At 50.2% G+C, this 24628-nt stretch overlaps 1 protein-coding gene and 1 long non-coding RNA gene across 2 annotated transcripts in view; both read right to left on the bottom strand.

The window, feature by feature from the left end:
- Nucleotides 1-24628, bottom strand: part of LOC149867002 (uncharacterized) — a 71632-nt gene that overhangs the window by 37706 nt on the left and 9298 nt on the right. The gene's annotated exons all lie outside the window — the stretch shown is intronic.
- EPOP (elongin BC and polycomb repressive complex 2 associated protein) lies at nt 11499-19270 on the bottom strand. Its single transcript, XM_090044578.1, has one exon. It carries the CDS (start codon nt 17152-17154, stop codon nt 15157-15159), a length of 1998 nt encoding a protein of 665 aa, XP_089900704.1. The 5' UTR covers nt 17155-19270; the 3' UTR covers nt 11499-15156.

The following is a 24628-nucleotide window of genomic DNA, read 5'->3' as shown; positions in this document are numbered from 1 at the left end:
GGCATTTATAAAGATCTCATTGTTGGGAGAAAAAAATGGGATCTCTTTTCCTTTTACCTTCCAGGGTACCGCTAACCCCTCTTCCCTTGTACAAAAACACACAGGAAGGGGGTTTCTTTCTCAGCTTGATTAGATTCAAAGGGATCTTTGTCTGGGGGTAGGTACAGAAGAGCCCTCCCCCACCTCCCTTTTGACCCACAAGACTCTGTCTGGTTTTGTTTTAAACTCAGAGAGACAGATCTACCCCCCGGGATAGTTAATTTGGTGGTGGGGCTGGGGGACATTAGATTTTCCTGTATGGCAACTGGATTTTTTCCATTGCCACATGTTTCTCTCTCCTGGGCACAAACTTTAGGTTGCCTTTAACACAAATGGGTTTCCTTTAAAAGTATTCCTCCTCCCCAACCCCTTCCAGTTGCTTTGAGAGTTTATGTTCAAATATTAAAGACAAGGCTTTTAAAGGATGCAAAGCACCAGGGGGGACAAAGCAGAATACTAAAAGGCAGGGTCAGCATCTAGAACTATTGTTTCACTGGGAAGTTTGCCCTTTTACTTCAGAATGACATCCAGATAGGAGACTGGTGTCCTTCTAGAAGCCAGCACAGATGCTGCTCTTCTCCTGCTTCCTCCCCCTCAGCCCAACCTTTGAGTTTCCATGGACCTGTTTAACTGCATAAGCTCTGCAGATGCAAACACAGAGACCAAGAAGGACCCTGAGTCTCTCCAGCCCTCTACTCAAGACAGTGCTGACAACACAATAGTAGAGTTACTTGAGACACAGGAAACTTCACTTGTTCTTAAAAAAGGTAGATGATTCATGCCTCCCCCTCACTCTGTGTATGTGTGTGCGTGCTATTTCTCATCCTGTATCTATCTCACCATGTGTGTGCATGCGTGCATGCAAAATAGGGCCATAAATAAGTGTGCATGTCTATATGCTAATTGTATATAAAATATATGCAATACATACACACCACAAACCTCTATACATCTCTCTCATATGTATAGGAAAGATGCATTTTTGTAAAATATGGCCATAAATAAGTGTCCATTTCTATATACTAGTTGTATATAAATATATGCAACATATGCGCACCACAAACCTCTATACATCTCGTTCATGTAAATGTAAAATATGTAAATTAAGTGTATATAAAAGATCTGCAACACACACCATACACAGTATGTTTCTCTCTCATGCAGAGGCTCTTAGATAATTTATGGGTATTATCATCATGTAGACATAATAAAGAATTTTAATATCTAAATATTTAATCAAAAAAATACATATTGCAACTGAATTTTTTAGACCACAAAGAATCCAGGAGCTATGGCAATTTAGACCAGATGATGCTCTAACAGTGAGTTCTGTCACAACATGCTGTTAGCTGTCCTGATTCTTCTACCCACAAAAGTGGTTACACACACCCCTACCAGGACTTTTCTTGAAAGAATAAATGTGGGAAAACAATGAATAATAATAATAATAATAGCACATAGCCACAAATCTCTACTATAAATGGTGTTTCATTAAAAAGTAAAATTTAAAAATAAAATATCAAGTGGAGGAAATGTCAAGAACTTCCCTTATCCCTTATTCTGTTCAGAATTTCTCCACATACACGCCCTTCCTTCCCCTCACCTATAGATATCCTGTGACACAGACACCTTGGATGTCTATGGAGCTTTGATCATTTACATCAACCCAATTGCCACTACATTTTTATTTTTGGAAACTAAGACTCCATCTCCTCATCAGGATAGCCCTAATATGGGGTGTGCTTGTGGGAGTGTTTGAAAACCATTTCTAAGGGAAGAAAAACTCAGCATTTCTCAAAACCCCCTCTAGTGTGAGTGAGCAGAGCTCTTGTGGCCTGAACAGTTCAATGTGAACATATTTCATCTTCCAGTAGTAAGACATTAAAATGCGTGCTCTTTACCAGAATTGGAGAAAAGCCCACAGATTAGCTAAGTGTATAAAGCAGGCAGCCAGGGTGAGATTGTAAGTGGAGTTTAGGAAACGGGGATGTAGATATACAGCAGTTGTTCTCAACCTTCTTGGACTCCTAGCACCTCTGAATAGACTGGAAGCAGTCCTTGGAAAATGCCAGCTCTTAGTTTGTATTCTTTTTTTGTTACACCAACAGAAAAAAAAAACCAATAGAGCAGCTTTTCTATTGCTAAGAACTAAAAAAGAACTGTGGATTTCTGCACAAAATCTCTGAGTTGATCTTGTGAATGGTGTTTGTACACTTCACAGTGCTAACACTGTGGCACTCCACAGCACCCTGCAAAGGATCTCAAGGCACCGTGGTTGGGAACTGCTGATACAGGAGAAGAAAATACTCAGGAAGAGGAAGGTAGCAGGTATGGTGTTCCTATAGCTTTGGAGAATATATCTAATACAATGTGTGTCTGTGGTATGTGTAAAGTGTGTATATGTAATGTGTGCATATAATGATTGTGTGGTGTGTATGTATAATACATGCGGTGTGTATGTGTGATGTGTATATAATGTGTGGTGTATGTATAATGCATCTGTACAGTGTGTGTACAGTGTGTGTGTAAAGTATGTGTGTGACGTGTGCTGTTTATAATCTGATTATGGGGTGTGTGTAAGGTGTGTGTGCAACCTGAGTCTGTGGTGTGTGTGTACGTGTGGTGGTGTTTGTGTGCATGTGATAGGTATGGTGTGTGTGGGTGTAATGTGGGGGACATTTCCACACATTGCTAGGTATTGGTTGTGGCCATGTTGGTCTAAGGACATAGGCAGGCAAGGCTATTCGCACAGATGTGTTATCTTTTATTAGACCAACTGAGTAGTTGAGGAAAAGTTCTTTGCAAGCTTTTGGATGCAACCCCCCTGTCACACTTCTAGCTTCTTTCATTCTTTGGAGTCTCAAAACATCAGAGACTCCCAACGCCTGAAGAAGGGTGGCTGCACCCAAAAGTTTGCAAAGAACTTTTTTTCCCTAGCTACTCAACTGGGCCAATAAAAGATACCACATCTACCCAAGGAACCGTGTTTGCACAGACACTTTTCCATCCATAACACACTCGTCTATCCTAAAAAACATCCAAAGCCAAGCAGCCCCTTCCCACTCTGCTAACCCCATCCAGGTCAAGGATTTTGGGGCAGGGGTGGGCTAGTCCTTCCCTCCCTGCCCCACTCTGCTGGGTCCGGAGCCAAGCGCCCAGCCTGTGCCCGGGTCCCGGGGGTCTGGGCCAGTGGCAGATTTGGCCAGTGCGATCCCAGGGTGATAAATCTGATGGGAAGCCCCCAGAGAGCATTGTTAATCGGCCTATTACCAAATGGAAAAAGGGCTACCCCCTCCCCTGCCCTAATCTCCCCTCCTCCCTTTCCCTTCCCTTAGTGCCCCCCCCAGCACAGCTGGATGGTTAAAGGTTTCGGAGGGGGAGGGGCCTCTCCCCCTGCACAGCTGTTCTCAGGCACAGGGTTCACAGAGTTCAAGCTGCAGAGATTGCCGGGGCAGATAGAGGGAAAGCTGACACCCCATTGGCACCCCGGGGGGAGCCCTGGTGCTAGAATAAACATCCCCCCCAGCCTGTCACCTCGTTATACAGTGCATCGACACCTGGGGGGGTCTGCCTGCTCCCCGATCATTTGGGCACAATCTCCCCCCCGCCACACACACACACACGGAGCCGGAGCAGGGGAAGAGCTGCTGGGGGGGAGACCTTCAGGATCGCGCCCTCCATCCCCCAGTGGGACCAGCCAGGGCTGCGGAGTTGTATCCACTGCAGCCCGTGACCCTCCGGCCCCAGCTACCCGCTGCCCCCCGCCAAGACGCAGTATCCCCCGAGCAGCTGGGGAGGCTGGGCCCGATCCTGCACAGGGGCCAGCCCTTGGCTGCCAGGTGTCCCCCTCCCCTGCGCCCTTTGTCTCCGGCGCGGGGCCCGGGGCTGGGAAGCTCCACTCGCTCCTTCCCCGTCTGCCCGCAGCCACCCGCGCCACCCGGGACCCCTGCCACTGTCCCCAGCCCGGGAGGGAAGCTCTGCGGTCCCTCGTCACCTCGGAACTGAGATGGGGGGGCTACTGGGGTCCTCCCCCCCGCCGATTTAACTCCTTCCTTCCCGGAATGCCCTCTGTGGTTTAAACCCCCTCAAATCCCACACACCCGGTTTAGTCCGGGACAGAGCATTTTATCCCGAGATCTTCCAGACACACAAAGCACATTGTCCCAGGCGAAGCACCGGGAAGGATCGCAACAATCAAGGCTAGTGGGAGGGAATGGCCCCAGTTCAAGCTGCTCGTGTGAACGATTGTCCTGGTCTGGTTTGATGGGAATCAAAGCATTTTTTTTTTTTAACGACTGGGGCAGGCAGAAGTTGGGGAGGGGCACAGTCCCCCTTGCACACACCTGGGGCAGATAAGTGCTGGCAGGCTCCAGACATAAAACAATAGAAAACTCAGGTTGGAGGGGACCTCAGGAGGGCATCCAGTCCAACCCCCTGCTCAAAGCAGGACCATCCCCAACTAAATCATCCCAGCCAAGACTTTGTCTACCCGGGTCTATAAAAATCTCCTGGGATGGAGAGTCCACAACCTCTCTGGGTAGCCTATCCCAGTGCTTTGCTACTCCCTCCCAGTGAGACAGTTTTTCCCAATATCCAACCTAAACCTCCCTAAACTTCAATTTCCCTTAATACTGATCATTACTCCAGGGTGTGGGGAGTCACTTGCCAGGTAGCCTGAGCTATAGCCAGCTCCCCCATTCTCCCAGAGGTCGCCAGGGCCTGTGGCTACAGGGCCAGAACCCAGTTCTTAACAGGTGTTAAAGCCATGTACCTACGGTGCATCCCAGCAAGGCCCTTCGGGGACCACAGGAACCACCCCTACCTCCACAGCTCCTTGCATATGAGACCCCCCATATAAGAGGCAGGCTGAGATTTGTAGCTTGTTCCTCTAAGGCAGGAGTGATCCCAGCACTCAGCTCTGGAGGCAGATTCCCCAACCCACCCACCCACCCAAAGACTGAGTGCTGTGCTGCTCTCTAACCCTGGCCTCTGAGGCATGTGCCCCTGCTGAACCCCTTGGAAAAATCTCGTCCCATGTGAGCTGGGTCTTTCAGGGCCCGGCTGAACAGGCAGCCCCGTCCCCAAGGGAGAGGGGTAGGGGACGAGCTGCATTTTCATTCATAAAACCACAGCTCCGCTGTGCCCTGGCGAGCTGAGCCCTCCGGCAGCCACTGTGCACGTTTTGGAGCAAAGATAAAGGCAGGAGCACTGCTGCGGGGCTCAGCAGCTTTCCTCCTCTTGTCCTTGCTGTTGTCACGAAGATGTCTCTAATGCTATTACACCGCTGAAATTTAAAACATACGGGTCTTTTCTTTCCGAGCAGGGAAGGCAGCTTTGCCCCGCGTGCATAAGCTTGGGTCTGATCCTGGAAGCCACGGGGCCCTTGCATTATCCTGCCGTGCAATGCAACGCAATTTAACTCGGGGGAGCATCGGGCTCTTGCTTTGTGCGAGGCAGCTGCTATTTGTGGGTGAAATCCTGTCCCCTACGCACCTCTGAAGTCAAAGGCAAAACTCCCCCGGACTTCACAGAGGCCCGGGTTTCGTCCGCAGTGTGTTTGTTGTGTGCAACTGGAGGAAGGACATTTCCAGAAGGCACCGCAATGCCTCTGCTTACCTTCATGTTTCGTTCCTCTCCACCCCGCTTTGGCCGTGGTATGTCTCCAAGTACCGAGCAGAGGATTAGATAGCGCATGATTTATATGTATCTATTATTTCTCACCAATTAGGAGTCTTTTGTGGCTATTAAAGACATTCCCCTATTAGTGCCTGTGTCCGAAGGGGGCTTCTGTGTTTCAGGCCAGAGACTCAGACCAGGATAAATAACCAATTTAAAGCAGAAGGGAGTTTCTTACTTGGGGGGTGCGGGGAATCAGAGCTCTTCTAGAGCTGAATTGATGCAAAAAATAGCGTCGGTATAAACTAGGCAAATCAAAGACAAATTCACAGGAAAACTGCACTCGGCGTCATTGATCAAGTTAAACTAAAATATGTATGTATACATCAAACCCTCGGGGGGGGGGAGTTCCCCCTGTAATTTTATGCATGAACGTGTGTTTGTTTCTGCTGCGCCCAACAGCTGTATTAGGCGTCTCCCGGTGTCTGTCACAATCAACTTTATCGGGTTTATTTTATTTCTCCCCTTTTTCCAATTGCAAAAAAGCTTTCACCGGGACGGCGTATTTTAGCACTTCACCCATCAGGGAAGCCAGCAGCTGAGAGAAGGAAAGTAATCCGAAGGCCAAGACTCAGAATGCTGCTGTCCCAAAAGAAACCCCCTTATTCCAAATGAAAACTCACGTCTGAGAGCAGAGGAAGCTCGATAAAACAATAATGGTAGGAAAGGAGCTCCGGTCTCTGTAGCTCTGCCCTCACTGCACATTGGGAAATATCTACCCGTTTCTTTATCTTCTTTATCTACCCATCTGTCTACACGAGCGTCAGACTTCGCATCTAACTAAGCCCATCTACCGTATAGCCTACTGATCTCCTAATATGTCTGTTTTGATGTATTTGATATGTATTCGTGCCTTTTGCTTTTTGTGCCTCCTGGAACCGAAATCCTGTTCCCAGCATTTTGTACACGCCTGGTTCAGGGCATCTGCTCGTAGGAATCGCTTTGAATCCAAACGTTGTTATGTTAGGGTGTCTTTTCTTTTTGACTTTATCTCAACGGTTGTTAATGGAAGGCTAAAACCCAAATTAACACATACATTCTCACCATCGGCAAGACGATCTTTCACATCAGGACTAATAAAACCAGCGGTTTACTGGATGTCAGACACGGCTACCCACCTCTTTCTGTACATAGATGTCAAATGAAAGGTTTCGCCCTGTTATGGATGATGGGTAGCAAAATATAACCCACCCCGTTCCATATTTATCTGTAATTTACTATTAAGGGCGGACTGATTTCATGCCAGATCCCGATGTGTTATTTCTTTTTATGACGTGTCATTTCAATTCGAGAATCCATGTTTCCCAAGCAATGTCTTTACTTGTTTTTTTAAACCACTGTAACGAATGGTTAATTACAAGCAGTCGCCTGAGCGCTCGCTTGTATTTCAAGTTGATTAAAAGGCATAAAGATCCCAACGTGGCAACGTATTGGAAAGAATGCAAAGAAACCTAAAATCCAGAGTGCCTGAAATTCCCAGAGCCCCCCCAAAAGGCCCCGATCCTTCTTTGTGGAAGAGGGAGCAGAGGAATGATTTGTTTGGGGGCATGGGGAGGGAGAGAGGACAGGATTTTTTATTTTTTTTTAATTTTCAGATTGCTCTCGAAGTCCCTGCTCACTGATGGGGAGGGGGGAAGGAGATCAAAGGAGGTCACTATACCTAAAATAAGAACAACGGAGCACTCAAGCATCCGGAGAGCTAAATTGCAACCCGGAATAAGAAGCCACATTTCAAGCAACATCCCCCTGCATATCAGTTGTACAAAGAGGTCACAAACTTTAACTAATCCCCCCGCGATGCAATCAGTTGCTCCGTATAAACACCTCCATTTCAGGCAGCACGATGTAAAAGAAGCTTCCCCCAACCCCTCAACACTTTATTTTTTGTTTTTAAACGTGGAAGAGGTAACAAATTTTAATCAGTTCCTTTCCTTCGTGGCTCTGTGACTGGTTCTCTGCCTTCCACCAAAAAGGTAGGATAACACCGCCCCCCCCCCAAAAAAAAAAAAAAGCTAAAACCAACCCCACTGTTCTTCGGAGTTTTACTCAGCCCCGGACAAGCTGAAATGGGGGATCAAAGAAATCAGGGTGCTGCGTTTAGGATTCAATTTTACCTCGTTGTTTTACTTTGAGAGAAACGTGGGGATCACTAGCTCTGCAAGCCCGGCGCGGAGTGCGGAAGGTCGCCTCCTCTGCGAGGGCTCTTGTGCAGAGGGAAAGCCGGGAGCAGAGACACAGGGCTTTTCACGTGGCGATGCTGAGAGCATATTGGCTTTTTAAAGATGTCATCCCAGCTCTACCAGGACAAGGATTTCTACAAAAGACAGAAGAAAAACTCCTCCAGCCTTTTCCTCCTTTTTTTTTTTTCTTCCTTGGGGGTGGGGTGGGGAGGGGAAAAATATGTTTTCCCATATGGCCTCATTTAGGGTAATTTCTTTCAATTGCTAAAAGCATAAACTCCACCTATTGCACCATTAGATTTATACGGAACAGCTGAAATACCCTCCAAAGGATGTGGCTGGCCTGGAGCGAGGAGGGAAGGGGGGTGTAGGGGGTGCTCCATCTTCAGGAAAAGTTTGCAGATAACTTTTTTTTTAATCAATTTTTTTTAAAGAGGGAGATACTGATAACCCGGGAGTTTAGAGTGAGCCTCATAACTCACAAGAAAGCCTTGTCCATTCCCTTCTATTGACTACATGTAAACACAGTAAATGAAAGGCCTTTAGCGACACCTAATCCCTCAACCCCCCTCCCAGCTTTATCCTCTCCTCCCTCCCTGCCCCCCACCCCCCATCCAGCCGACCCTGGATGGGGGAGCATGGGGGGGGGCTTTCTTTTTTTCTCACAGCTTGCTGCTTTCCCGAGCCCCTCCTCTGCTATCTAATTTATCATTAACACCCTGACACTAAACTAAATAAATGAAGCGCCCCCCCCTTCCTCCATCCCCTCCCGGGCGCCCCCCACACCTTGCCCCCAGACCGCATATTTCCCCAGGAGCCTTTGACATGAAATATCTGAAAATATTTACTGAGGGCTGGCGGGCGCATTCTCTCCCCGACCTCTCCTCTCTATGTCCCTCGGAAAGTTGCAGGCCGGGCACTGCAGATAATTAACATCCTGATTAAATTACCTTCTTTAAAAGATAATCATGCTAATCACGGGCTCAGGAGCTGGGCTGATCCGGGCAGGCCCTTGCGTGGACATAGCCTTCCAGCGCCTCTGCTCTGGAAACGGGACCTTGTTTAGATCCAGATTCCACCTTTGGCCCTTTTCAGATTTGAGGAGGGGGGGTTTTTTGTTTGGTTTGTTGGTTTGTTTTTTTTAAAGGAGGGAACAGCTTTGACATTGAGTCAGTGCAAGGAAGAGAAGACGCTGGCAACCAGTTTGCAAGGCAAAAGGGGGTGGGATGGGAAGGAAAAGCTCTTCTGTGGGACCTGCAACGTGTGGATTCCCCAGATCTTCCCTGGAGCTTAGTTTCCGACTCCCTGCAGGATGCAGAGCTTGGGACCAGGCTGCTGGAGCCCAGATAACTCACGAGGCAGACTGAGCTCTCCTGCCTTTCCCTGTTTCAGATCCCCTTCTCTGCGGAGGAACCCACCGGGGCTAGAAGCCGCATTCCCCAGGTCAGGCCGGTCCCTGGGAGTGTGCATTGTTTCCGGCTCTGATCAACCGGCTGCACACGGAGAAGCCCTGTAGGGTTGTTTTACTTAAATAGGGTGGTTTTTAAAAAAAAAGATGCCCCTGCCCCGGAAGAAGCCGTCCTCGAGCTTTGCAAGGCAAACGATCGCACTGAACAACCCCCACCCCCAAATGTCCGCATGGAGAGCTGGCTCCGAAGGGCAGCAGAGTCCGGGCCCTCAAAGTAGAAACACATGGATGGGGAGTCGACTTCGGGCACTCGTGTCTGGCCTACAAATTAGACGGAAGTGGCTATTGATTTCCGATTAAATGTTTAAGGAAAATGTTTCATTCAGGAGAAATTTGTCCAGAGAAACACTTACACCCCCGTAAAACAGAGCAGCGGGCACACAATCAATCACACACACGCATGTAGGGGCAGGACAAGCCAGCGGAGGATTTCAGACCTACAACCCCCATGCCCCTCACACACACACACACACGCACACACACAAGAGCTGGACAAACCTGCAGTGGATTTCATACCTACACACACGTCCGTACAGGGACTGGGCAAACTCACAGAGGAGTCCATACGTGCAACCCCCATACATACACAAACACACTCAGATGCACACACACACACATATACAGGAACTGAACAAGCCCACATAAGATTTCATACCTACAGCACAGGGGATAGACAAGCCCGCAGAGGAGTTTATACCTACAACACAGCCACACACACACACACACACACACGAAATCCACAGCTCACTCTCTGCACACACTCCCCCCCGCCCAAGCAAACACACGGACACACGCCTGGGTCTCCATCAGATTGATGCACACACGGCCACACGACAGACCCACACAAGGTCAACACACGCACACAACCAAAGGCTGCCACCACACCAATGTTTCTGGGCAACCGCCCAAAAATGGACACAAACACCACATACACACAAAGACAAGCTCCACCACGATCTATTGGCACACACCTCGTCGTCCTCTGGGCGCACACCTCCAAGACTGTGTACACAACTCTGCCCGCACCTCAGGCCTCCCTCTCCCCCTACACTCACACCCCAGGCCCTACACACAGCAAACAGGGGGCAGATACAAAGCAACTCTGTAAAAAGTTATTTATTCCTCAGCCTAGATTCCATATTGCACGCAGGAATTAACACTCTTCCATATTCATAGACTTACAACAACTTGAAATAAATAAAGTTACAGTCAACCTAAAAAAAAATAAAAGAGTCCAATATACCCTTGAAAAGAGACGAGAACTCCCTCCCTCCCCTGATATATATATATATGTAGATATAGAAATATCTCTCTCTATATATATATTTTTTTTTTGAAGCGGGTGTTTCAGACTGAAGGGTGGGGGGAGCAATCGGAGGAAATGCAGTTTCTGGAGCTGGAGGCAAGTTAACCACAGCAGGGGGAGGTTTGAGACACAGCCAATTCCATACCCGAGTCTTGTTTAAAAACAAAAATCGCCAGAGGTAAATTCCCCGCGCCCCGATCCTTTTGGGGATAATTTAAATATAGGTAGAAACTTCATCTCTGGGACCTGAGTCCAAGAGAGTAGCTTCCCCACCCCAGCACTCAGGGAACGACATTGATCCTCTGGGTCTTTGGAGCGGGCCTGGAAACGGGGGGAAATAGGTTATGAACAAGTATTTTCCCCTCCCTGCTTTTATAAATTATTTTCCCTCTCTGTTTTGCCAGAAATAGAGACCTGTACCTTTAAATCCTGCGTGTGGAGCTCCCCCCAGTCCTCCCCTCCTCCCCCCACCCCAGTGGATCAGCAAAGCAGGTCAAGTCTATTTTAACCCACCTCCACTCCTGCGGAGTTGGAGTGATTTACATGAAAACCGAGGGCTGCTCTGTGTTCTGCTCCCAAACTGCATATCCAATTATGCAAAGGTAGAGCAAAGGGGCCAGGGAACTCTCTAGGCCCCCATCCCCCCCAAAATAAACCCTTACAACAGCCTCACACCACACCACATCCAAGCTGAGATTTTCCTGAGTCTAAAACTGACTGCATTTTTTAAAAAGCAGCATCCATTCATAACAGGGTTGGGTTTTTTTCCCTTTAAATTTGTAAAAGAAGATATTTTCATGTGTTTGTTTTCTGTTCAGACGCTTTCTTAAAAAAAAAATCGGGTCTTCCTTCTTTTGCACCCAATTGCAAATAATGCAACGTCACTAATATGGTAAAGGTGCCATTGTATTGTTTAAACCACTCTGGTGTTTCAAAAAAAAAATGTATTGTTCAAAAATAGAAATAGCTTTCAGCATCCTAATTGTCCAGTTCTTTAGGAACGTGGGGTTTTTTTAATCAAAGAGAGATTGCTTCTTTCTAGGAAACTACCACTGAATTTTTGTTTTGCTTTTGTTTTGCTTTGTTTTTTCCTTAAAAAAAGGTCCAAGCCATATCAAATCAAATAACTGTTGGATTTTCCTTTTTTTAATTTTTTTTTATTGCAATGCAACAAGCTTTAAAAAAAAAAAAAACTTTCGGGAGGAAATGGAGAATTCCTAGGAACATAATTTGACTTTTTTTCCAGACCACATACATTTCTTTGAAACGTATTAAAAAGAGATGGGGAGAAATGGTGCGTTTGGGGTTAGTTTTTTTTCCTTCCCAGAGAACAGGGTGTTTCTGTTGCAAGAGAAAGCAATCAAGGTGTGCGAGCGGGGAAAGTTTTGAGGTATATTGTATTCACAGCCCTGCTACAGCTTCCCTCACATTTATGCGTGTGTGTGTGTTTATAAATAATGTATGCATGTATGCCTATATATCACATGCGTGAGTGTATGCATCGCTGTGTTTTATATACATACATATACACAAATGCACACACACATATCCACGCGGAGATAAATATATGTATGCACGTATAAACATATACGTGTGAGTGTGTGTAAACACACACACATAGGTATATGCATACACAGTTTTTGAGGTGATTAGATACCTTGTAAAGTATTCCTGAGTTACGTGTGTATTACTGCCAGTGACAGACAAAGCTGCACCTTATCTTTCTTTCTGCTTAAGCAACATTTTTTTGCATAATCAAAGTCTAAGGTGGGGGGGGGTTTCTGTTGTTACCCAGACCCCCCCCCCCAAAAAAAAACAAACAAACAAAACCAAAACCAAACCCAAACTCTCTTTCTGACTTCACTGGGAGCTTTGCATTCACAAGTGTTTTAGGATCAGGCATATAATTAAAGAAAAACTAGCTAACACGCTGGCATTTCTAGCAGCCATGTGCCTGATCTGCAGACTTTCAAAATATCAATCCTTTACTGATCTCTTTCTTTCTTTTTTTCTCTCTCTCTGTTTCGTGCCTGGCTCTTTGTTGGCGTTATTCCACACTCTCACATAAATAACAGTGTTTTTTAATTAACAAACTCCACAAATCTGTTTTTTTTTGGGTGGGGGGGAAGCACCTTAGAAAGTACATTTTAAAAAACCTGATTTGGATCCTGCAACTAAGAGTCCAGGAGCAAAATCTGAAGAAAGGAGTAGGCGTTTGAGAACCGCATTCCCCTTTAGATAGGAAAAGAAAAACAAGCACGATTCGTTGTATGCGAGTGTGTGTGTCTTTCTCTCCTTGGCTTTGCTTTTCAGATCCCCCTTTCGGGTCGCCAGGACGACCAACGCCGTGTGTGTATGCAAAGAATAAAAGCCTCCATTTTCGTGTGTGTGTACTTTGGAGAGAACGACTCAGTCTGTTAGAAAGCAGTTTAAAAGCAAACTGCAGAAGAGAGATATACTTCCAAAAGAATAGGGATTTCTCTCCCACCTACACACACAGCCAGGATTTTTATAACCTCCCGCAATTTTTTTGCTGGAATCTGGATCTTTCACACCCGTAGGAGAAGCCTTCCTCATTTTAAATGGGGGGAGGACCAAAACAACCCCCACCCCCCAAAAAAATCCTAGTCAACTAGAAACAAAAAATAAAGAGAAAAAAATAATTGTCTTGGAAAGACTGAACATACAGAAGAGAGAAATAAAGCAATAGGGAGAAATGATATTTGACCTGAAATGTTTTTTTTAAATATTTGACCTCAATCTTTTTCTTTTTAATTTTGTCCTGCCACCGTTAGAATGGCAGTAAAAATCAAAATCCTCAGTGCTAGTTTGAATATTTGCTTTGATTGTATTTCTATCGTGATGAACAGCGGGTTTTTCTTCCTTTCTTTCATTGGAATTAAAAGACTCTGCATAAGATTTTTGTAAGAGTCTGTGCTTTTTTTTTTATCACTGCAGGGGGGAAATATAAGCACCCAAGCGGTGTATAGCATGATTTCAACCAGTGTCACATCGGCATTTTGTTGAAAATATTTTATGTTGAAAAGAAAGGGAGGAAAAATAAAACAAAACAAATCTGCATCAGCTTTGATTTGTCTACGATTTCCCAAACACAGCAGACTTCAGAGAGCCAGCTGAACTTTGATGCCAGAGAAGGGTGGAAATCACATCAGAAATAGTCGAAAGGGCCAGTTACAAAGAGACACTGGTTTGTAAGAAGAGTTAAACTGGGATATTATTTCCCTTCGAGAGAAGAGAGACATTCCTCCCCGCATTCCACGTTGGAACTTAGTAGAGATCAAATCCTCCATCTGTACTCGATTGCTAATGCTCCTGGATCCTATTTCTTGAGCCAATAAAGCTTTTACAGGCCTGCTACCTTTAGGCTATCTGAGTTGGGGTTATTATCCAGCAAACAACTCTTTTTTTAAATTTACATACAGCAGTCTCAAATAACTTCCTTTCAAACCTTCCTGGTTTTTTTTTTCCTTGCCTTTTTCCCCCTCTTTCCCCCACCCCCCAAACAGAACTTCCTAGTCTTTTCAGATTTTATTTTTCCTGCCTCTTTGGTAGATAGAGAAAAGTATATTACTATTATTACTATTCTTTTAAATAGCTGCTTGCAATGTTTTTGTATGAGATTGATTCATACTTAAAAAAAAAAAAGGGAGGGGGGAGGGTGTGTTTATTCCATAGCACGGCTCATTCTTTCTCTCTGCGTGTGATTATTATTATTTTAATCCAATGCATTTATCAAGGAAGGGAGAAATTAGATCCATTCTTTTCTGGTTTCGGCTTTTTTCTTCCAGAAAGAAAAAGCTTTGAGGAGATCGGTTTAGTGTGTGTTGGGATGCCAGCACTGCATTCCCTCCCGAGTGGAGAGGAAGGGGGGAGGGCCAATATCCTTTTACCCTGGGGGCGAGTGGGGAGGGGATGGATCGCGACTAACGCAGTTAGGGGAGGACAGGCAGGATCCTTTTGAGCCTCCCATTCCATATGCACATTTGATTCCGAATCACCCTGCTTGGAATAAACCATTCAATGCTAGGGGGGTGGGGGGAGGCATTAATCAAACTGACCTCGTGTTTGATCTGATGTCTTTAGTTTCCTCTGCTAAACCCACACCCCCCCCAGTGCTCGACCCCACCGCCAGCAGATCCGCCACCCCCCTGCGCACACACCTCCCAAAAGATGTCCAGCAGCGGCCTTGCAAGCAGGAGGGGGGGGGAAGGGGGGGTCCTAAAGGGATCTTGGCTGCCTCCATTATACCGAGGGCAGGGAATGGCCAACCTGAGACGCCTGAAAAGGGGCTGGAGGGGGTGGGGGGCACAGCGCTGCCTGAGTGCCAGGCACCAGTCGCGGAAGAGCCCTGACCTACAGACAGCCACCACTCCCCGCCCCCCCCCCCGCCCCCAATCTTCTCCCAACTGTTGCATGTAAACCAGGAGCAGCTCGCCCAAGGGGGGTAGGAGCTGGGGGGGGGTGGCTCAGAAGTCCTCCAGGCTGTACCCCCGGAATTTGAGGCTGGGGGGCACGGGCATGGCGTTGCCCCCCAGCTGCCAGCTCCACAGCGGGTGGATCTTGGAGAGGGCCCAGGAGTCCTTGCCACCCAGAGAGGCGGCGGGCCGCAGGTCCCCGTCCTCGCCCACCACCAGCGAGGGCACGCAGGGGAAGTTGCCCAGGAGGCTGAAGGCCTGGCGGCCGGGGGGCAGCCGGCAGTGCGCCCTGGCCTTCCTGGCCGCCCTCTGCGGCCTGCCCTTGGCGGAGCTGGCCGGCCTGTCTGCCTCAGCGGCCCGGGCCAGGCGTCTGCGCTTGCAGTGCCTCTCCGAGCCGGCGCCTCGCAGGGCTTTGCCGGCCAGCGGGCCGGGGCTGGCGGGCCGCTTGGAGCCGGGCGCTTTGAGCTCGGCGCCGGCCCGGCCCGGCTCCAGCCTCCCTCCGGGCCGCAAACTTTTCCCGTCCAGGTTGAAGCCCTTGGCGTAGCACCACAGCTTGGACTGCCGGATGAGGCGGTCGAAATGCTCCCTGCGGGGCTCCCCCGGCTCAGGCGACCGGAGGCCCCTGGGCCCCGCGGATTCCCGGCCCGGGGACTGCGGCGCGGGCTGCGGGGAAGCCGCTCGCCCGGCCGGAGCCGGAGCCGGGACCTGGCCCCTGGGGCCCGGCGACGCCGCATGGTCCGAGGCGTCCTTGTGCAAATCCCCCGGCCGGGCGCCAGGCTCGCCCCCCCCGCAGCCTGCCGGGCCGGGCGGCGGGTCCCCGCCGGGGCAGGAGGGGGGCGGCGGGGCGGGGGGCGCCGCCTCCCGCTTGGCGCCCGGCTCCGGCCTCCAACTCTCCAAAGTGGAGGCTCGCAGGGTGCGGGCCCACAGCTGCTGCGAGAGGAGGAGGAGGTTGGGATCGGGCCGCAGCGCCTTGGGGGGCGGCTCCGGGGCGCGGGGCTCCTCGGGGCCGGGCTCCCGCGCGGGCTGGAAGCGGGGCAGGGCCGCCTGCCGGTAGCGGGTGCTCTGCACCGAGTCGCCGCTGCACAGCGAGCTGCTCTCCGACTCCGAGGAGCTGCCCTCCTCGCTGCTGCACGACGTGTCCTCCTCCTCCTCCTCTTCCTCCTCCTCCTCCGAGGAGTCGCTGGAGCTGCCGGGGCTGGAGCCGCCCAGGTCCAGGCTGGAGTCCGAGTCGCTGGAGTAGCCGGCCGACGTGCCCTGCCGCTTGCCGCCGGGGAAGGCGGCAGAGGATCGGCCTCTCCGGGCCGCCTCCGGGCCCTTGTCCTCCGCGAAGAGCCCCTTGGCGCAGCACGGGCCCCTCCGGCGCCGGCCCGGCTCGGCGTGCGGCGCCGCCTGCTCGCGGGCCGCCGGGCGCAGCAGCTGCAGATCGCGGGGGTAGGCGCTCAGCACGCCCGCGAAGAGCCCCCCGGGGCCCTCCAGGCTGTAGCCCTTCTTGCTGGGGAAGAAGGGCTCGGCCAGGAGCCCGCCCGGGGCCTTGGCGAAGTCGGGCGCCAGCTTGGAGCGGATGCCCGGCTCCGGCCCGCAGCAGGCGGCCAGCAGCGGCGGCCGGGGGCACTGGAAGAGCTCCCCCGGGCCCGGCAGCAGCAGCTGCTCCCTCCGCTTGCTCTTCCTCTTCCTCCGGCCGGGGCCGAGGCTCTTGCAAGAGGTGCACAGAGCCTCCAGGTCCGCCTTGGAGATGAGCGAGCATTTCACGGCGCGGGTGGGCACGGAGTGGATGGCTTTGAGGGTGCGGAGCTCCTGGAGGTCGCAGCGCCGGCTCTTGATCTTCAGCGTCTCCATCTTCTTGCTGATGGTGGTGCGGGGGATATCCTTAAACAGGTCGCTGAGGACCTGAGCCAGAGCAAACATCTGGGTGCCGTTGATCTGTAAGTATCCCAGGTTGATCCCTTCGATCTCTTGGTAGCCGGCGTGGAAATCCCCGGGCCTGGCGTCCCCATTGTAATCCATGGTGGCTGGAACAATCCCCAAGGTCCCGTCGCAGGTCAGGAACATTTTGCCACGAGCTCTGCCTTGGTCTCCCTCAAAGGGGCCGGGGGCATAGCGGGTCCAGCTCCTCGACCGCGCACAGCCCGGCGGCCGGAGGCGGCTGCGGCGGCAGCTCCGAGCAGGCGATTTCCCTTTCAAATGCCCCCGTCAAGGATCTGCAGCTTCTTCCCAACACCCCCGTGCTCCTCAGGCGCTGGGGCTCGCCTCCTCGGCTCCCCCCTCCCCGAGCCGGAGCCGAGAGAGAGAGGGAGAGAAATCAAGAAGTCAAACATCTTGCATCCTCTGGGCTTCCCCCACCGCCCACTTCAAAAAGACTCTCTCGGGGAAGGGATCGCCAGGCAGCCCCTGAGCTCTGCAGTGCCAGGGAGATGCTAAGCAAACAAAGCTACCGGGGTGGGAGGGAAGGGGGGGGGCTAAAAACGGTAGCACCGAGGATCTTGCAAGAAGAGAGGGGAAAAAACCCCACGCGAATCCATGTAGCTCCCACCTTTTGCTCGGCTTCTTTCTTAAAGCCAGGCTCCTGAGTACAGTATATTATAGGAAACACCCCACCAAATAATTTCTCAAATCTGCGAGCTGATTGGGTACTTGAACCTCGTGATGTCATAAAACCCCAACATTTCACACACACCCCCGTGTAAAACACTATTAAAAAAAAAGCCTTTCATTTAACAACCACGCTGCTGCCGTGCAGACAAATATCAAGGCGCCCATCAGCGCCTTGCCGGATTAGAGAGAGCTAGGGCGATCGCACTTTCTCGGGGTGCCGATCGTGCACACGTTATATACGCCTGCACACCTATGGATGTGTATTCACCCGCTCCTGCACGCGTGTGTGTGTGTGCACGCAGAGAGACGGGCGTCTATTTCCCAACACTCATGCAATCATTTAAAACACGGGTCCATATTTTAAGGCAATATGTATATATATATATGTATACTGCAAATTTCGGCGGCTTTTTCGAAGGAATTTGAACGCCCTTGAGAAACCTTTTCAGCAGCTCTGCACGTCATCTCCACCTTTAGTTACTCATCCCATTTGCTTCATCCCTTTTCTTACATACGATTATTCTGAGCGACTTTTTACGCTCTTCTTGGAAATACGGGCGGATTGGGACGCTTTGCAGAAAAGAATCTGTATTTTTAAATATATGTGTCCAGAAAAGGTCACTGCTCTCAGCAAGTTGTTCAGAGCGATTGAATCTGGAGCCATTCATCACTTAAGCCGAAGCCGAATGCTTGTTCATTGCCAGTCGCTGTATTTATTAGCTGAAATGAGCCCAGCCTAGAAAGTAAGGCTCGTCTCGACAACACTCGCAGTGCTAAAAGTAAAGGGCAGCGTGTTTCTTCTTACTCACCACGTTCCTTTCTTCACTTCTCATCTCTCCCCCCCTTCCACACTCCGGGGCTCCGCTCTTATTTGGCTGATGCCTGCTGCTTAACTTCCTTGCAAACTCGGAGGCGCTGGGCTCCTTCTGCATTTGATAGCCTGGGTCCTGGTAATCCTAACCCGGCTATCCTTCCCCGAGAACAGCCCTGCATATTTCTGACGCCAAGAGATGAAACCTGGGCTCTTTTGTCCCATTTGACCCTTCTCCCTTCTAAACCTGCGAGCCGCCCGAGCGAGAGGGCTGCTGCCCCAGAGGTGGGTGCGGGAGAGGGTTTCCCATCTTTGGCTCAGGTCACTTCTTTGTTGGGTTTTTTTTTTGGGAGGGGGTACTTTTTGCCGGGGAGGAGGGAAAGTCCCCTGGTGTGATGCTCCCTAGAAAGCCTTGCGGGTGAGAAGTTGGCTTTATCCTGCCTCTGCCTTTGTGGCTCGAACAGCAGCATCCGACAGGAGAATACTAGTAACACCACCACAGCCGCCGCCACCACCATCACCACCACTAATAATAATAATAATAATAATAATAATAATGTAGTCGTAATAACAGTAATAGTAATAATGGTGACGGTGATGATAATTGTAGTAGTAATGATGGTGATTTGTAAAGCTAGACGTATCCTCAGCCGCACGAGATCTTGCTGTGATCCAGGGCCGATCCCCGAGAAGGAGGCGCCACGTCCCAGCGCGCGTGTTGGAAAATCAAGTCAAATCAAATCTAAATAAATCAGTTATTCCTTTTAATTTGGGGCTGTGATTGCCTGATTCACATGTCTTATCCTCATCCCGCTCTGCACAAGCCACCGCCGCCCAGCTTGGGACTGCATCGACTTTTGGGGGAAGTGTGTGTTTAAAGCAGAAATCAGTGTGGAGAGCTTTCCCTTCAAAACCCAGCTGACAAGCTCGTGGCCCTGCTGCAGCAGAGAGAGCACTACATTCTTCAGATCTCCCTGCATCCACCCGGCACGCCCCAGCCCCGCTTTCTCCGGGCAGAAAGTTTCCTGCGAGCAGAGATCCCTCGGCCAACACAAACACAAAAATCTTCTTTGTTTGGTCAAAGGGAAGGGGGAAATAGTTTGGATGGCGGTGGACGGAAAGCGGCCGGTTTGAGCAGACTGCAGCTTGTTGCTGCGAAGCGTGTGTGTGTGTGTGTGTGAATGGGGTGGGGGAGCCATCACTGCTCGCCCCCTCTCCATGAAGCAGGTCAGCCAGACTGGAGTTCCCCTTTGCAAATGAGAAGGGACATCCCTGGTATTTTTGTTTCCCCAGCAAGGCAGAGCCGCTCTCCCCCTGTGCTAAGCGGTGCTCAGTCCGGCTCTGGCAGGCGGCCGGAGGCAGGCTGGGGTGGGAGAGGAAGGAGTGAGAAGACGATGCCAAAACCCTCTGCCCATCGGGCTCACACATCTCGACGAGAGGGTCCTGCAAAGAAAACGAGGCTTCAGGCAACACATCCAGCCAGTCCCCCTAGCCAAGGGCTTTATAGGACAGAGAGAGACAGCTGGGCAAAACCCAGCAGGGTTAATACCGAGGAGCAGGGCTAAACACGTCCAATACCGCGGACACGGAGCCTGCACACGAGGTGGGGGCGAGCCCAGCCTCCAGACCGCAGGTCCGAGACCGGAGTGTGCATCGTGGGGACGCAGTTGGCTGCACAGGGCGTGCACACAGGCACAGGCAGCAGTAGCCTGGCGTGTACCCACTTACACGTGTACTCACCTCTCGGGTTTCTATCAGCCCCTAAAACGCCTTCTGCTTGGACTGTTAAGCCTCTCTGCTTCTATTGCCAGGGGTCACTTATTGTGTACACCATCCTGCGCACATTACACCCCGCCTGTATCATCCTCAGCCTTGAATTACACCCTCAGTGGGCTCTGCCCATACTTAAGGGGATCAGGGCTTCTCGAGTCTGTGTCTACTGATTGATCGGGGTCCCCAAGACCTGGAGTGGAAATGAACGGGCTGCTCTCCCACTCTCGTGCCAAGCAATAGATCCTGGGGGGCAGGGACTGAAGCTGTCACCTCGCAGCCCAGAAGGTGAAAAGACTCCCAAGCCATTTCCCCTGCAAGCTGGGCAGTCAGGGGAGAGCTCGCCAGCGCCGGCTAACCAGGAGAGAAAGTGGGGGGGGGGGCTGAAGGGGAAATGGATTTTTCAATCTCGCCACCCCCGCTCCCCTGCAAGTGAATGGAAAGGACAATAAAGCCAGGGCGATCTCACGCGGTAATCTTGATCCAGAAGGCAGCCCTGGGGGATTTCTCCCTTAGACCTGTCAGGTCTGGCTGTTTCCGCAGGAAGCAATAAAAGTTATCAGGTTATTGGGAGATCCCCATTGCCACGGGACTCGCTGCCCGCAGCTCCCCCGCACCCCGCCGCCTCGCCTGGAAGCAGGGCTCTGTCTGCCTCCCCCAGCCTGGTGCAGCCACTGTCCTGGAGCCGGATCCTCCCCTACGTTTGTTCCCCCGCAAGCTGCCCTTGTGCCAAGCAGGGGCAGGATTTAGTTTGCAACCAAGCCCAACTCTGGGAGGCGGGCGATGGCACGGGAGCTGCAAACCAAATCTACATTGGGCAGTGGGGGAAATAGGCAAGCCTTGCCCATGCACTCACACACATTTGTGCACGTGTACACACATTATACTTGTGCGTACATACCCATGTGCACACGGGTCCTGCCCTTCGCTCCCCCCCGCCTCCCGGCCAGTTCCAGCCACGGATTCACAATGCGAACTTGGAGGCAGGTCTGTGAACTGGGCCGGAGCCTCCTTGTGCACCCCTGACGGGCTCTACACGGGGGAGCGGGCCAGTCGGGGCTGTGATCTCTCCTCGGACCTGTCCCCGCGGCACGTTTTGAAAAGAAAGCAGGAGACGCCGAGCTGAGCGCCCCAGCCAGGGGAGAGCTGGCGGGGCAGCCGGGGAAAGGCACCCGCGGGTACAAGGAGAAGCAGAGGCCGTGATCAGGGAGCTCAGGACCCTCCCAGGACCGGCTTCCCCGCAGGGACAGTGGGGTTTCCCCTTGGCCCACGTTAAATAATTGCTCTGGGCTCTACCTCCGTTTCACCCCACAAGGGAGGGGAATCCGTAACCTCCGCCGAGGCGTGAAGCTGCGCTTCCTCCAGCTTCGTTTTCAGCCTGCCCTGACACAATGCACCTAGCTGGGATCCCGTGTATGAAAGAGGCAGCGCTGCCTGTGCTGCTCGTTTCTGGCACACACGCACCACGCCGAGATCTCTCTCGGCACACGCGAGCTCCTTCCCCCCGTGGCTTTGCTGTTAACCCGGGCGAGAAACTCAAGCCTCCGCACATTATTCCCAACAGCCCCGCTGTCCGCTGCGGATCCCTCAAGTTCAGCTCCCCTTACTGCAAGGAAATAAGCGAGTCGGGCAGCCTAGGAGATAGGCTTGAAAAGAAAGAAAGAAAGACAACCCAAAAAAAACAGGTGCAAATTGGAAAGCAGCGGGCTGGGGGGGGGGTGTTAAGGCCGGAGTCATTTGCACAGAGCTCATTGGGGAAGAAAATCAGTGCGTGGAAACGCTGTGGGGAGAGGTAGGCTGCAAAACTGGAATCAGTAGAGAAGCTCCGGGGCAGGCTGCCAGCTTGCCTGTGCCTCCCTTTCCCGAGCTGATGGCAATCCGATCGTGCCCGCGCCCTGCCAGCCCTGGAGGAGCCCCCCAGGCTCAGGCCAGCGCTGCCCCCTGCCCCAGCAGGGCCCTGCAGCCTTTCCCGAGCGTGCCCCGCGCCCCGCGGCGGCCTGGGCCTACAATAGGGGAATTAGACAGTGCTGGCGGGGGGCGAGCACCCCCTGACCCGCCAGCCGGGCCCGCGTCTCCTTTCCCGGGCCAGCAAAATGCCCCCGCTCCGCTTCTTGTTTTAAGAAGAATTTTGCAAGGATCTGAAATAATCCACAGCATTGAGGCAGCTCCCTCTGAAAGCTAAACACTGGCTGGGAATATAAAGCGCTGTTTAAGGCTCCTAATATTTTGATCTGGGGCAGTTATTCCTGACAGGTACTTAAACTGTCTGGGATGAAAATATTTCTACAAATCACCTCCTGCCCTGGCCTTTCAAAATAACCTTGCTGTTGCGTTTCACAAGTCGAAGAAGTGGAGAGTTAGAGACGCGAATTCACACTCACGCCGGCTCTGTTCACAGCTCGGGTTGCCATTATTCAGCCAGGTTTGAAAGGTTCCCTGAAATACAAGTGTCCCCCATGCTTGCAGTGACTGGGGCTTTTTAAACACCTTCATATATTTGCATACAGGAATCCACCTTTCTGCTACAGTGTCACAACGCTGCCAAGCCTGGATGTTACACACCAAATCTAGTTACCCCCAGGAGCTGTAGCCCTGCAAACATTTCTTCCCACTGGCCACTTTGTGACCCATTTCCTAGTTTGATGATGGCAAAAGGCAGGCGTTTCCCCTTGAGTTTAACTGGAAGTGCTTGACGTCAAAGTTTAAGAAGCTTGTGATCAATCCCATTCATTGAACAAACTTTTAGAGTGAACTCTCCGAGTCTATTTATCCCCCTCGCTGTAATCTACCTATAGAAACAACCGGGGAGAAACAATCCTGATAGGTCTTTGTCGTCTTATTTCGTGTTCCACTGTATATGGGTTGCAGACATCTCCCCCCCCGCGCCCCACTAGGTGCAAACACCCACTCATTTTGGCGATCCATAAAAATGCAAATCCTGCTGGTGCAATAAAATGTGAAAACATTGGAAGTGGGTTTTCTGGCACTGTCGGACCTGCCTAATATTTTGAGGAGATATGCATTGATTAGCCCTGTTACGATTGTGTTCTTGTTGCTATTGATCCTTTCCTAGCCCTTGCTCAGAGAAAAGCGCCGGGGGAAGAGGGAGAAAATATTTAGAAATGATGTAACTTGATCAAACTTCGGAGTTCAAGCTCCAGGAGAGGCCTAGAGAGAGAAACAGATTGCATCAGACCAAATGGTGCCACTCTGACCACATTTAAAACGTTTAGAATAATGCTTAGAGTAAAAACCAATAGACCTAAAACATAAACAGCGACAAATAATAGAAACATAGCTCAGGGTTTGCTTCGAGGACCAAGCAATGGGAGGGCAATCTGTTTAGATTTGGCCTGTTCAGCCCTATTAGCAAGAGGCTCCAGCAAAATATTTCATGGTGAAGGTGAAATGATTTTGTTATCAAGATTATATATATATATATATATATATATATATATATATATATTGAGAGAGGTGGGGAGGAAAGAGTTTTGTTTTTCTTCCTAGTTCATTTGGATGGTTTTAGTGGCTTGGGGGAAGAAGTGCCCTCAGTGAATTAAAAAACGCATCATCCATGGAATTAAATTAAAATACCCCATTTTTGGTCTTTTAGTACTTTCTGCCTTATCTCCATCTTTTTAATAAACAGTCTTTCACCATGCTTTAAAAAAATAAGCCACTTTTTCTAGGGAACAGCTGAAGGGAATTATACAGTAATAAACACTGCTGTTTGAAAAAAAAATGTTTGTTTGTTTTCCTAACCAAATCGAACTGAATAGTTCCAACAAGGAGCCTTCCCCCTGCAGGGAAAACCTTTTTTTTAAAGAACCATGTTGGAAAAGTTTGTTAAGTCCTGCTTGTTCTGAGGCAGCCATGAGAATTTTGAAAGGGAGAATTTTCACTGTTTCCCTCTTCTTTTTTAACTCTCCTATTTTTCCCAATGCCTTTGAACATTATTCTTGACGTGCAAAGAACTGTATTTTTTTTCAAAGAATAGCAAACCTCTAAAAAAGGGAGACAAGAATAATGAGTTTGTAGATTCCCAAGAAGATTTCATGCATCAATCTTCAAGCCAGCAGAGAATTTGCATCATTTTTCTGTCTTCCTTTGACGTTTTCCATATTACACCGTGATTTAATTGTTTCTTCTCTGATTTTTTAATTCAAGCCACTGCCCCCCTTTAGATAGAAGCATTTATTTCTTTTTTAAAAAGTTTGCAGCTGATGAAATGATACAACCAGATCTTGTACTCCGTAACAATTCTCTTCTGGAGACGTCTTAGTCTGTATTTTTTTTCAATCTCATCCAGGCAGATCAGTAGGATAAAGGTCTCATACGTGCCTTATATTT

The sequence above is a fragment of the Crocodylus siamensis genome, chromosome 4 (assembly GCF_052110815.1).
Source record: "Crocodylus siamensis isolate JL-2025a chromosome 4, ASM5211081v1, whole genome shotgun sequence".
In the NCBI taxonomy this organism is placed as follows: Eukaryota; Metazoa; Chordata; order Crocodylia; family Crocodylidae; genus Crocodylus; species Crocodylus siamensis.
This window is presented reverse-complemented; position numbering and strand designations above follow the sequence as displayed.

What these genes read in the sequence shown, in the direction of transcription:
- EPOP (XM_090044578.1), bottom strand. Translation starts at nt 17,154, where the DNA reads ATGTTCCTGACCTGCGACGGGACCTTGGGGATTGTTCCAGCCACCATG.